The sequence below is a fragment of the Desmodus rotundus genome, chromosome 4 (assembly GCF_022682495.2).
Source record: "Desmodus rotundus isolate HL8 chromosome 4, HLdesRot8A.1, whole genome shotgun sequence".
NCBI lineage: Eukaryota > Metazoa > Chordata > Mammalia > Chiroptera > Phyllostomidae > Desmodus > Desmodus rotundus.
Window position 1 is genome coordinate 24,375,911 of NC_071390.1, and position 13,964 is coordinate 24,389,874.

General features: G+C 57.4%; 2 protein-coding genes across 3 annotated transcripts in view; one reads left to right on the forward strand and one right to left on the reverse strand.

The window, feature by feature from the left end:
- Positions 1-13,964, reverse strand: part of ZFYVE27 (zinc finger FYVE-type containing 27) — a 59,668-nt gene that overhangs the window by 21,573 nt on the left and 24,131 nt on the right. The window contains exon 12 of one of the 2 annotated variants that reach the window (XM_045197469.2): positions 2,029-3,544. The exons of the other annotated variant lie outside the window; for it this stretch is intronic. Within the exon in view, the coding sequence (XP_045053404.1) occupies positions 3,542-3,544 (3 nt within the window). The 3' untranslated portion in view covers positions 2,029-3,541. Of the gene's footprint in view, positions 1-2,028; positions 3,545-13,964 lie in introns of those variants that run through there. 2 annotated transcript variants of the gene reach the window in all.
- On the forward strand, positions 5,073-10,704 carry SFRP5 (secreted frizzled related protein 5). Its single transcript, XM_024563198.4, has 3 exons — positions 5,073-5,747; positions 7,779-7,856; positions 9,609-10,704. The coding sequence occupies exons 1-3, from the start codon at positions 5,225-5,227 to the stop codon at positions 9,953-9,955; spliced, it is 948 nt and encodes a 315-aa protein (XP_024418966.2). The 5' UTR covers positions 5,073-5,224; the 3' UTR covers positions 9,956-10,704.

Here is a 13,964-nt window from a genome sequence, read left to right on the forward strand (position 1 = left end):
AAACTGAGGCACGTGGAGCTGTGTGTACCGTTCTAAGTCTCATCTGAGTTATCATGGCCCATAAGTAGTGGAGGCAGAACCCTAGTAATGGGAGCCTTTGACTCTGTATTCAGGGCTCATTGTCCTTTCCACGAAGAGGAGGCTTCGGGGCACCTCTCGACCCCCAACCAGGAAGTCACCATAGTCGTGATCACAAACTGTGCATTTGCCCATCGGCTGGCTAGCCCTCTAGACCTTGAGCTCCCTGGTTGGCAGTGGCCCCGGTTGCCAGGGTCACACCTGCCGCAGCCTCAGTTACTTGTGGCCCACCGACATGTCTGCTCTGCCCTAGCACCCTCCTCCCCTGCAAGGCAGTTTGAATCAGGCTTGCAGGGTGGAACTCCCCCCAGCCGCTTCTCACAGCTGGGCAGGAATCCAGAAGCTACAGAGGGAAGTCCTGTGTTCAAGTCCTGACTCTGCCTCTTGGCTGTGTGACTCTGGGCAAGTTACTGAGCCTCCCTGGGTCTCAGTTTTCCCCTAAGAAATGAGGATGATAATGCCTCCCTCACAGTGCTGTTGGGATAACTAGAGGAGATGGTGCGTGGGAAAGCAGACATAATGCCAGGCGCCGAGGTCGCCCTCAACAAGTGTGCAGAGATGAAGGGGAAAGAAGGAGGGAAGTCAACAAGAGCTCAGGGGCATGGCCAGCACCCCCAGCCTCGCAGCAGGCTCAGCTTATTCCACCCCGTCCCCACCAGCTTTTCCACAGTCACCCTATAACCATCCTGGTCTTCCCTCGGCCTCCCAAGAATCCCCACAGAGCCCAAAAGAGAAGGAAAAAAGCTGGCTTCAGCCTGAACCCATCTGGCTCCAAATACTCCTTTCTTCTGCTGCTTCCTCCCACTAAGTATTCACTCGTCGTCCATTCGGTCAGTCACTCATTCACGCAGCTTGTGTCGGACATCCGCTGTGGGACTGGCCGTGTGCTTGGGGTTAGGGAAACTGGGCGAACAAGACCACAGTGCCCCTGCGGCACTCAGTCTACTGGAAACCCAGAAATCGGGGAAATAAACCTTGTGTCAGGCTGCCCAGTATGACGAGGGCTGCGGAATGGTTCGAAGTTCTACAGGCTTGCGCAGGTAGGCAGCCTGGCCCAGCTGGAGCCTGGCTGAGAACTTGGTGAAGGGTGAGGCTATCAAGTTAGCAGTTTGGAATGATCACTTTGCTCCTGCAGAGTGGGAAACAGTGAGACCAGAGGGCTGCCCAGAGCGGCGAGGAAGGACAAGAGTGAGGAGGGAGAGCACAGGGGGATTTAAGAGAATTTTAGGAGTGAGGAGCCACAAAATTTGGTGACAGTCCCTGGAGACCATAGTCACACCAATCTTTGATGGTATTAACTGACAATTATATAAATAGCTTCTCCTCTGTGCACCTTGTCAGCAATTTTTAAATGAACTCTGATGCTCTCAATAACCCTGTAATGAATTATTGCTACTCTCCTCATTTTACAGATGAGAAAACTGAGCACAGAGAGGTTAAACAACTTGCCAAAGTCAAGTAGCATTGCTGAAATTAGAATCCAGTCTTGCTCTAGAGTTCATGCTCTTAACCAAAACATTTGACCGCTTCTCTTACATGCTTTTAGTTGGGGTTGCCCCCTAGCCACAGCCTCAGACTCCCCGTGTGCTGGGGGCCCAACAGGGGCTCCTGTTTGCAGGCTCCTTTCATGTCTGGCTTACAGAAAACAGTCTCGCATCTCCTCCTGCATCCTGTGAGTTGTTACGCGCTGTTCCGGTTAAAGGGTATGAAGAAAAGTCGGCCTCCTCGAGAAGCGCAGTCAAAAAGGAGAGTATTTTAATAAGCTTTCAGACATTGTGGTTATTCTTTTTTGATACTACCAAAAAAACTGACACGTGGCAGTTCCGTAAACATTAGTCATAACGTAGACTCTGCATCCATATCAATAAACTTTTCTTGCTCTGTTACCTTAAAATCCATTGGTCTATCCCATACTTTGAATGGATCTTGGAATTACGTACCATTTTGACCTTGTAGACACCCTGAAAGGGACTTGGGGCCCCTCAGGAGAATCCAGATCACACTTGGAGAACCACCGAAGTAGGCAATAAAAAAAGAAAGCTGCAGGATTTGATAACATAATTAACAAGTCCAGGCGACAAGGTATCTAAACAGGACTTTGCTCACAACAAACCACGAATCAACATTCTTTTAAACAAACGGCCCCTCTATCAGCCAGGGGAGCTGTGTGCCTGGACAGTCTGCAGACACTCAAGATGGACAGATGCCAGTGCATCAGGTGTTCCACCCAGCTGCCCAGGCCCTGGAACAGCTTCATCAGGAAGGGGCACTGCAGTGGACGGCAGCCTCCTCCCTTCTTGGGCCGCAGAGCCCGGAGAACCGAATGGCCTGGCCCCAGAGGGAGAGCGTCCCCGAATGTGTAGCCCAGGGTGCATCCACCACCTGGGCACCATTCCTGTGAAGAGCTTCCCTCCTCGATCTCATCAGGATCCTGCCAAGGGTCCCCAAGGCAGAGCTGGGTAAACACTGCCCACCCTCCTCTTGCAGGAGGCTTCCTGCCTGGCCCCTCGGCTGCTCAGAGGCCCTGAAGCTGCCAGGTACAGGCTCACTCTGCTCTCGGAGCATCTGCAGCTCTTACACAGCCAGTAGCAGGAACAAAGCCTCCCTCTGTCCAGGCCAGGCACTGGGACTCCAAGAGCAGCACAGACGATCAGCTGCCCAGGGAGCCAGCACCTTGCAGAACCACCTGGGGAGCTTCAGCACCCCTCCCCCAATGCAGTGCCCAAGGCCACCCCTCCCCTGGAGTGCAGAAGCCTGGCTGAGCCAGGAACAGGGCTGAGGGATGAGCTGGAGTACAGAGAGCAGACTCCCAAACCAGAGCCAGGGCCACAGGGTCCGAGGGAGCTTTCAGAACACACGCCACATTTTTACCCTAAAATCACACATCCTTTGAAGATCTAACATTCCTCAGAGCCTTTTATGGGCTGGCACTGTGCAGGGGGCTTTCTCGCCATGCATCATTTTGTTTGCCCCTCACACTAACTGCTGAGGAGGTTCCAACTTATAAACAAGGAAATGGAGCGTCAGAATGGCTAAGTATTTGCCCAAGGTCACTCAGCGAGGATGCATTTGCATTTGAACCTGACTCTTTCTGTGTGCAGAGTCCAGACACTTGTACCATTACGACACTATGCTGAATGACCCTGTGGGAACCTCAGTGGTCACCCACAGAACCCCTTGGTGCTAGGGGGTGACAGAAGAGGGAAAAGGGGGAGAAAAATACCCTCAGCTTGTTCTACCTGGACCCAACTAGGTCATCCTGGACACCAAAAGATATTCTGTCCCACCCTGGGTTCTGTCTGCTGAAATTTCTTCTGCCTCCTCTGCCTCGTGTCTTCTCACAGCCAGACCAGAGGAAGCGGAGACTCTGTCTTTTGCATTTCTGTATCCTCTTCTGTATGTGTAGACGCTCCATGTGGTGAATATTGAGAGGAGTGGTCCTTCTCCTCTCTCCACTATCACATCACTGCAGGGACAGACCCGTGGGAAGCCAGGAGCCTTGGAAACATGCAGCAGGATTGATTGGGGGGGGGGGAGGCGGTGGTGGTAGGTAAGGGCAGGAGTGGAAAGGGGCAAGTGTCCCAGCATTTCTGCCTCCCAGTGAAACCAGCCCCCAGAACGCCCCAAGCCCTCCTACCAGACACCTTCCCAGGGTACCCTCCCCAGCAAAGACTGGGAGATAATGTCTGAGCCACTCCACCCACAAGCCTCTTATCCAAAGCTCCTCCCGCAGGAAAGCCAATGGAAGGCAGGACCCAGACAGGAGGAAAAGACCCCAGACATAGGCTCCTGAGGTTGCCTCCTCGCTGATGCCTCTCTGTACCTCCTCCTCCAGTCCTTCGTCCTCGCAGCTGCCGCAGCAGGCCCACTCTCCCTCCACTGCACTGCATACCCTCGGTCAGAATTTCTTTTAGGGCAGAGTCATTAAGCCCTGGCCTTTGGAGCCCAACCCCTGGATTCGAATCCCGGTTCCTTCACCTATTAGCTATGTGACCAAGGACCAGTTACTTCACCTGTGTCCCCCGAAGTCACCTACAGGCTCAGGATCCGGACGTCCGGTTGTACCTGGGCTCCGACTCTGGAACCAGACTACCTGGATTCAAGTCCTGGCACCAGTGGTTACTTAACCTCTCTTAACCCCTTTCAAGTGCTTGTATCTGTAAAGTGGGGGTATGAATAGAACCCACCCATCTTACAGCATTCCTGCGTGAACTGAATGAGCTAATGTATGCAATGTGCTTAGAACAGACGTGGCGCACAGTAAGCACCCAGCAAGCATTAGCTATCATTAGAGACAGTAGTGGGTACGGTTGTGAAGTGCTGTGCTGTGCTGTGTCACCGGCACTTGGGAAGAACTCACTAAACAGCAGTTATGGCTGTCTTTGCCCCCATGAGGTCACGATGTCCCTGGAGGTGGGGTTTGGGTCACATTCATCTCTGACTCCCCAGCAGCCAGCTCGGTGCCCAGCACCAAGCAGGAGCTCAAAAAATGCTTGAGGACTGAGGGGTAGAGAACTGCCCATTCCCTCCCAGGCCCACCACCCACCCACCCCCACCCCATCCCCCAACCAGCAGGGTGTGGGCAGCCAGGAGCCTCCTGCTGGGAGAAGGGAGAACGGAGGTGTCAGGGAAGAGAAAACAGAGTGGAGGGGGAAAGGTCCAGACGGAGAGATAAGCAATCAAGTGAGTGAGAAGAGGAACAGGAGAGGCTGCATCGAAGGGAGATAAGGAGGAAGGATGGAGAAGAAAAGGGGTGAGGGAAATGTCGAGAGAGGTGAGGGAACCTTGAGGAGAGGCCTGAGGCGAGACCTGGCCTGTGGCCGCGGAGGCTGTGATGCAGCGAGGGGTGCTTGACCGGGCCCAGAGCAGGCTGCGCGGGAGCCGGGTGGGAGGGCCACTGGGGCTCCACCCTGCCTCCTTGCAGCCTCGGGGCTGCTGCTGGAGATTGGCTGGAGCAGTGTCGAGGCCTGGGCTGGAGTCCTGAGGTGGGAGGCGCCACAATCACTCAGTGAGCCTCGGAGGCAAGTGGAGTCTGCCAATCACTCAGAGGACTTCAGCTGTAGCGGCTGAAGGGGGGCGTCGTGGCGGCGCGAGCACGCGGGGCAGTTGGGGGCGCCGCACACCGAGCAACGGGGACTGAGCAGCCATGCGGGCGGCGGCGGGGGGCGCTGGGGCGGCCGCACTGGCGCTGCTGCTTGGGGCGCTGCGCTGGGTGCCAGCTCATGGCCAAGAGTACGACTACTACGGCTGGCAGACCGAGCCGCTGCACGGGCGCTCCTACTCCAAGCCGCCGAAGTGTCTCGACATCCCCGCCGACCTGCCGCTCTGCCACACCGTGGGCTACAAGCGCATGAGGCTGCCCAACCTGCTGGAGCACGAGAGCCTGGCCGAGGTGAAGCAGCAGGCGAGCAGCTGGCTGCCACTGCTGGCCAAGCGCTGCCACTCGGATACGCAGGTCTTCCTCTGCTCGCTCTTCGCGCCCGTCTGCCTGGACCAGCCCATCTACCCGTGCCGCTCACTGTGCGAGGCCGTGCGCGCCGGGTGCGCGCCGCTCATGGAGGCCTACGGCTTCCCCTGGCCGGAGATGCTGCATTGCCACAAGTTCCCCCTGGACAACGACCTGTGCATCGCTGTGCAGTTCGGGCACCTGCCCGCCACCGTGCCTCCAGGTAGCGCCACCACCGCCGTCCCCACGTGCTCCGATGGCCCTGGGTGCTGGGCCCCGGACAGATGCCGCTCCCCCATTCCCTTAGCACAACTCTGCGGGCCTCCCCCGCCCCCCGCCCCCCAGGGGTGTCAACTCCTGTAGGCACGGGCGTGCCCACACACACGCACACACACCCCTAATTCGTTTAGCCTGAAGCACCCGGGGATTGTCTCCCACAGCCTTCCAGCATTCCCACCTCCCCATGGACTGCCAGAGTAGTGCCTCCCTGCGGCTCTGGACGTTTCCAGTGGTTCTCCCCATCCCAACTCCACTCCCCAGCTTCCCTCCATTATCCACCTCCCCAAGCTGCTGAAATCCCTGGAGTGGTCCCAATATTATCCCCTCATCCTAGGACATCCTGATAAATGCCTTATTGCCTCTCTCGGCTGGCAATCGCTAAACAGTGCCTTTTACCTCCCCCACAACCCTGGACCCCAAGACACCAAGGCAAGGATCCCCACCCCGTTTGGGGACCTGGGGAGGGGAGGAGGGCAGAAGGAAGGGGTACAGTGAAACCCTTGGGGCTAAGTGTACACCTGGGCTATGAGCTGCATCTCCCCATTTTCTGTTCCTGGGAACCCTGAATCTTCCCACTCCCTTCCCCAGTCCTCCAGACTGGGAGACCTTGGGCAGGTCCCAGTGCAGAAGAGCAAGCAGATTGCCAGGCTCTGCCCCTTGGAGGAGCTGCTTAACTATGATTATCGGTTTCCCCACCTGTAAAGCAGAGAGAGACCCCAGGTTCCTGTATCCTATGGCATCCTAAGTGCCACTTCCCACCCACCTCCCAAATCCTATTACCCTGAATTTCTCCCCGGTCTCAGCCTCCCCTCCTCTGTGCGTCCCCTTCCCCCTTCTCTCGCTGTCTGCCCAACCCCTTCCAGGCAGAGTCACCCCCAGCTGGCACCAGGCAGAAGGACTCACCATGGCGCTGAGCAGGAAGGCGCTGCCTGGGCAGTTACTGTGAAGGTCCAAGGAGCCCCTGACACCGGGACGTCCTTAAAGGGCAGGACTAACCCACCCTCGCAGTCCCCAATCCTGCACACCAGGCCCTCTCCTGAGAGTCAAGGTTGGGTGGGGGTCCTGTGACTATGGACTGTTGAGAGAAGGCAACCCCACCCCCAGCCACAGGTTGAAAGTGGGAGAAAGCCAGCTCAAGCAGCGGCCACGTAGTCCCCAGCAACAATCCCGGCTGGTTCCTTTTCCAGTTTCTTAGAGCCCAACCATCAACTGTCTGGAAGGCAGAGAAGTCCCAGGCTCGTGCGCCCTACCCTTGCACTCCGGCCGTCCTTGAGCCCCTCTTTCCCCTGTGTTGGGGCGCCCACCTGGAGACACACATGAGAGCAGGGGTCAGGTGCTATATGGTGGCCTCGGACCCAAAGCAGCCTGAGTGTGTGGCCAATAGACAAAACTCAGAATAGTTCATATAAAAAGTAAGAGTTTTGGCTTCCCTTGAAAATTCAGAAATTCTGGCAGTGCCAAGGCTCCCACGTCAGAGGGGTGGGCGCTCCGCTGGCACAGTGCTTGCCCTGCCAGTGTTGCCCCGACGCCTGGACCTGTGCTCCTAAAAGGACCCCACCCACACCCACACCCACCCCTGAACCAGCCTGGGAGTCACAAAGCCTGAGTGCTCAGCTCAGTTCTCGCAGCTCTGCAGACGGATAGCAACTCTGGGCCTCGGTTTCCTTCTCTCTAAAGAAAAACCTACTTCATAGGCTGAGGATTGAGTGAGAGCAAATTTAGAAGACAGTGCATGTCCTGGCCACAGCTGCCAGGGTCACAGGCAGTCGTGCCCACCCGGGCAGCTCTGTCCCCGCACAACCTCGCCTCTGCAGGTTCGCAACCACTCAGCAAGCAGGGGGCGTTACCACTGCCGCCCTCCGGTTTCCTGATGAGGAGGTGGGGCTGGGCAGGGGGAGCCTACACCCCCAGTGGCTCCTTGGACTCTGGTCCCCACGCCAGCCGCCCTCGACCCCACCCTTGCTTCTCCCTCCAGTGACCAAGATCTGCGCCCAGTGTGAGATGGAGCACAGCGCCGACGGCCTCATGGAGCAGATGTGCTCCAGTGACTTTGGTGAGTGTGGGGCCCACGCAGCCACCCCTACCTAGCCCCTTCTCCGTGACACACACATGTGAACACATATGCCCACACCCTTCGCTGTGAGCTCCAGCAGTTCCTGCCTTATGGACCCCTTTTAGACTATGATGATAACCATGAACCCTCCCCAGGGAAATGCACCTCTTTTCCAACATCATCTTGAGGGCTTCAGACCGCAGTCCACAGGTCTCAGAAACCATCCCTGGCCAGGGTTCTTGCAGCCCTCCCTTGGCGCTTGTGCCTGAGGGGCCACAGAGGGGCCACCAGGGCTGGGTTCTTTTGGGGGCGGAGCAGGCTTAGCCCCAAGATGGATGGGGGCAGCAGGAGGGGAGAGATGGAGCTCCTTTGTCCCTGGGCACCTCTGCTGAGCACCCCATACACTCTGGCCAGGGGAGCTGTGGTCACCTGCCCCGCAGCTTCATCCCGGAGCCCCCCCCTTTCCCTGGGCAGCTGAGCCAAGTCTGGTGGGGCCCTGGCTCCTGCATGGACCACACAGCCCAGCTTGTAATCTTTGCCAAGTCGGCTCCTGTTTTGTGTCTTGGCCTCCCTGTCTATAAAAGAGAGCGAGCAATGAAATCCTTGCTTCAGCAGGTCTTTCATGTCGCTGGTCTGTTTGTAGTAAGGTGTGTGTGTGTGCCTGAGAGAGAAAATGAGAAGAGGTAGGGGAAAAGGGAGAAAGAGAAGGGAAGAGATATTACAACAATTTCCTCCCCTAGGTGGAAAAGTTGTTTTCTGGCTTCTCCCAGATATGCACAGAGATGGGGCCCAGAGGCTTGAAGAAGGGGGGACTGGCCCAAGTGACTCCTCTCCAAGCTCAGGACTCGCTATTCCCACCTGTATTTGGCTCTCTGTGGTCACCCTGGAGTGCCCCGGGACTGTCACCCTCTGACCAGTCTCGACCTCCAACCACACCCTCCTACCCCCCACACACCACAAACCTACCCTCATATACAAAACACACAGCGCCACACATACACACTCCCGCCCACACCGCATGGTCTCACACAGATTACAGTGCTGTGCTCACACCAGCAGCTTGTAGATGCGCGTCCCAGCCTGCACTCCGCGATGCAGGGTGTCAGAGTGGGGTGTTCACCCCACGGAAACCAGCACAGGCCACAGAGCAGGCGCGCCTGCAGAGCCGGCTGCCATACACTCTCCAGTCCACATTCACACCATGTGTGTGTGCACACACACACACAGACTCACACCCACCCATACACACTCCACACCATATACACACGCAGCCAGAATTCCCATTCAGAAACATCCCCAGAGACCACGAAGCCCAGCCTCCCTCCACCTCCAGGACCCCTCTCCACCAAACCCTCCAACTGACCACCTCACCTCCAATTCGCCCTCCCTGGAGGGCCCAGTGCCCCGCTCCCCGCCGAGAGTTCTCCACCGTGCACTTTGTGTCAGGAAAGGCACGGGCTCCGGAGTCGGCCAGACCTCCCTTCCCCCAATCTGGGCTCTAGAATTCAGGCAGCTCGCCACCTCCCCAAATCTCATTTCCCCCTAGCTCCAGGAAGAAATGTGGTACTCCCATGGAAGTCCAACTCATGATAGGAGCTTCATAAATGTTAAAATGTACAGGTAAACCTCCACCTCTCCGAGCCCCAGGCTGGGAGCCTCAGGCGCAAGCACCAGCTGTGGGGCCACAGACATCCTGAGTGAACCTGACCACTCTCATGCTGTCCTCTGTCCACACCCTCACCCCACACACAGTGGTCAAGATGCGCATCAAGGAGATCAAGATAGAGAATGGGGACCGGAAGCTGATTGGAGCCCAGAAAAAGAAGAAGCTGCTCAAGGCGGGCCCCCTGAAGCGTAAGGACACTAAGAGGCTGGTGCTGCACATGAAGAGCGGCGCGGGCTGCCCCTGCCCACAGCTGGACAACCTGGCCGGCAGCTTCCTGGTCATGGGCCGCAAGGTGGACGGCCAGCTGCTGCTCATGGCTGTCTACCGCTGGGACAAGAAGAACAAGGAGATGAAGTTTGCTGTCAAATTCATGTTCTCCTACCCCTGCTCCCTCTACTACCCCTTCTTCTATGGGGCAGCTGAGCCCCACTGAAGGGCGCCCTGCCTTGCTCCACTGGCTGGCTGTGCCTTGCCCTCTGTTCCTGCCCCTGGGGGGCATCGACACCTCCTGCCCAACCCCACCCCCCTACCCCCAGCCTGTCCCTGAGCCCCAGCACAGGTGCTAGGGGATGGCATGGAGCAGGGGGCTGTCCTTGACTGAGGGGCTCTGGGGTGTCTGGAAGCTTCCTTTCTTTGAAGTAAGGCTTTCTCTTTGGGGGGGAAGGCCCCAGGGTCTCAGAAAGTAGGCAGAGGGGGAGAGATGGAGGGAAGCTTGGAAGGGCCGTGAACAGCCCAGTGGTTTCTGAGTGGACTCTGGTGTCAACCCCCCGGTGCTGGTGGTAGGGCCTCACCTGGGAGAGGGAAGTCTGGACATCAGGCCAGCTACTTGGAGGGGTCTCCACCCCACCGCCCTGTCACATGTCCTCTTGGAGCCCCCAAGGGAGCCCCCAAGGGAAACGCATTAGAGTCACCGTGCCCTCCAGCCACACCTACCCCCTGTCCCCATCTCTGCCAGTTCCCTCCCCCCAGACTGGATAGAAGCCCAGCCCAGACCCCTCCCATAGGCTTGCTCTTGGGGTTCATCTGCAGCCCCCACATGTCCCTTTCATTCACCTTGACGACGAGTAAGTTATTGCTACTGCTACAAGGCAACAGGTACTAAACTGACGCAGGTAGGCTTTGGTTTTTAATTGTTTTTTAAGTTTTTAATTAAATCAAAGAAAACAGTTGGTTTTGGCCAGGGGATTGCTTGTCAGGTGGTTCCCCAGAGGTGGGGAGAGGGAGGTTCCAAAGGACTTTTAGAAAGAGACCCTTGTGGTAACCCCAGCCTGTCCACAGAGACACACTCAGAATGCCCGAAGAGCCACGTCCGTGTGTGTCGGGCCCGCCAAGAGCACATGCCAAGGGCCACCTTATGATCCCCACCACCAATGAAGAATGGAGATGACCACCTTTGTCCCCGAGGTGGGACAGAGGTGCCAAGTTCCCCAGCCTACTCTCACTGTCCAGAGGCTCCCAGGTCCTGAGGAGTCTCCCCAGCCCGGGTGCCACCTGCTCTGAGAAGGCTGGGACTTGGCACTGCTCGGGGAGCCAGAGGCCTGAGCATCCTCTCCCACTCTTTCAGCGCTTGGACCCACCTGCACCGGTCCTGACCTGTAGGAGGTGGGACAGTGGCCTCTCAGCAAAGCTCAGGCCCCACCCCACCCCCTCAGGGTCAGAATCTAGAGTTCAACACATAAACCTTCCAATCACCTAGGGAGCTTCTCTGAAACACTGGACCCCGGCCTTGTTCCAAGGCAATTAGGGCCGAATCTCTGCACTTGCAGGTGCTCCCTGGGGTGGTTTGCAGCCCGGGCTCAGAACCTCATCTAGGTCACCTAGATGAGCCGGAGTCGGATGCAGGGGGAGGCCGAGAGACTGAGGTTTCCTCGGGCTGAGTAGGGGCTGGATCTGCGTGCAGGGAGGGAACCAGCTCCAATGCCTAAGGGGCATCTTCAGTGAGCTCAGAGCAGATGCAAGCTGCTGTCCTGAGCTGGATGGGGCAGGGAGGGGACAGACCTTGAAATGGAGACAACAGGCTGTTGCCAGTCAAATGTCCAGCACTTGAAAGAGGTGGTGTCCAGGAAGAACCCCTGGGGCGGGGTGTCCATCAGCAGATGCTGAGGGACGGGGCAGATGGGCCCAGAGCAGGGAGCTGGGGACACACCCTCACCGGGGAGGGCTCAGCTCCAGCCCAGGCCAGCTGCTCCTCCAGGACAACGGAGCCCCGAGCTCCGGAGGTGAGAAAAGCCTTGGCTTCTGCGGCTCTTGGGGATACACGTTGCCTCACACACGAGGAGACCAGAGGGGCCTGGACTCTGCAGTTGGGCCAGGCTGGGCTAACAGGTGGTCTGATGGCCTGCCCATAAATCACCTCCCTGGGCCGTCAGGTGGCCTCACCACAGGTCAGGAGGAGCAGAGGCCTGCTTGTTCCCCCTCACCTCTGAGGAAGCCGCTGCCACCCACCCTCGCCCCAAGCCTGCCCGGCCCACCTGGCTCCCTGAATCTGCCCCTTGTCTCCCAGCCTCCTACCCTGACCAAATGTTTACGGACACTTCTATGGTCAACCAGGACCAGGGATTATTTTTCCACTGAACATACAGGCCTGGGCCTCTTCTGGCTGGAGCACAATGCTGACCTCTGTCAGGTGCTGGCAACCAGCGAGAGGGGCAGGCGGGGAGAGGCTCCCTCAGCCCAGCCCAGGAAAGCGCTTCTCACCTGCCCCCCAAGAAGGGGTCAGGCCTGCTCTGCACGCCAGCTCTGCCCCCGAACATCTGCTGTCAGACCCCTAGCAGTCTCTTTCCTGGGACCCAGAAAAATCTTCCTGGACACCAGGAAGGCCCTGGAGCCCAGCCTTCCCTCCCTTCCGTCCCTTCCCTCCCTAACTCTCCCCGCTGGCTGGTCTGGAGACAGGCGGCTGGTGCGCCAGCGAGCCTCTGGCCCGTTTGTTGTGAATGACTGCATCTGACTGCGTGGAACCGCAACTCCAAGCAACCATGGGGCTTCTCCACGCGGGGGGGGGGGGGCTGGAGATGGAGCGGAAAGGTCCGTGTGCCAGACTCCTGCTGTCTTCCTGCTCTGCCAGGGGTGGCTTTTGTGCTCACGGTTTCAAGACAGTGCCTCCTCCTCCCAGCTTCTCAGCCGCACTCAGGCAGCGAGGCAGGGAAGGGCTGATGGCAAAAACAGCGTGTCAGCTGCCCCCAGCCCCTTTGATCAGGAAAACAGTAATTTCCCAACAAGTCCCACCTGGCGGGTACCCACTTCCAGCTCACCAGCCAGAACGAAGACACATGGCCACCCCTGACTGCAAGGGAGCAGAGCAGTCAAGTGTTGCGGCCGGTGCAAAATCAGGTTCTGATGAAGAACGGGCAGGGTTTGGGGTAGGCTGCTGAACACTCAGAATCGGGTGAGAAGAGGCAGTAAAGCCGGTTCCGGGTTCCAACCCTGTGACTTAGTGGCTGGGTGACACTGGGAACAAGAGCAATGTTGTCTACCTCACAAGGGGGCTGAGTGTGAAGGGGGAAAATGTAGGCAAAGCACCTGGAAACAAGGCCCAGCGTTTGGAAGACGTTCACCAAATGGTAGCCAGTGCTTTTATCAACCAAAGGCCTTTGCCTAGGACAGTGCCTGCACATAATATGTGCTCAGTAAATCCCTAATGGACTTCTTAATCAGTTAAGAAACCACCACTGACAGGAAGGCAGGGGAAAGACAGAAATAGCTTATCTAAAAGCCAGAACTGTCACTATCAGAAGGGGAATGGAACCGACATTTGGAGTTTTGCTTCAGAAAATACATCGCCAGGGGGTGTGTAGCCCAGTATAGGGGAGAAGACATGTATCACCAGTGGTCGGTAAGTGTCAAGACTATGCTGGGTGACAGGCACCACTCAAAGCATTTTAACATTCTAATTTAAGCTTCCCAGCAGCCCTCTGAGCTAGGTACTGTTATATTACCCCCATGTTAATGATAAGAGGGCTGAGGCTCAGAGAGGTGTAGGAACTTGTTGAAGGTCACACAGCTTGTACGTGGTGGCAGTGCTAGGATCGGAGCCAAGGACGGGCCAGAGGGGTGTGGGCAGCCAGGCTTCTGCCAACCCCCTGCCTCCCAGGAAGATTTTAGGGAGCTCTGCTCCAATCCCACTCCGAGAGCCCTGACAGCAGCCAAGGAGCCACCTCAGACTGCGGCTTTTCTCGCGACTCCCAGCGCGACCCACCCTGACCCCCTGCTCCCCTCTCAGTCTCATCAGCACTCAGCCTCTTGGGTCCCACAAAGGAAGCTCACATCCCACCACTGTTTAGTCGGCTGCAATCCTAGCTAAAGTTCACTCCTTGGGAAACACAACGTGGGGGGTGGTTGCTGCTGGAATGTGTGTGGCTGGGACCCAGTGTCCCAGCCCAGATGGCAGGCTCGACCAGGGCTGTGAAGAGAACAGGCAGCTGGGGAATCCGGAGTCCCCAGCC

Coding starts and splice junctions, on each gene's coding strand:
- SFRP5 (XM_024563198.4), top strand. CDS start 5,225: ATGCGGGCGGCGGCGGGGGGCGCTGGGGCGGCCGCACTGGCGCTGCTG. Junction 5,748..7,778: donor GCCCGCCACCGTGCCTCCAG/GTAGCGCCACCA, acceptor TTCTCCCTCCAG/TGACCAAGATCTGCGCCCAG. Junction 7,857..9,608: donor GATGTGCTCCAGTGACTTTG/GTGAGTGTGGGG, acceptor CCCCACACACAG/TGGTCAAGATGCGCATCAAG.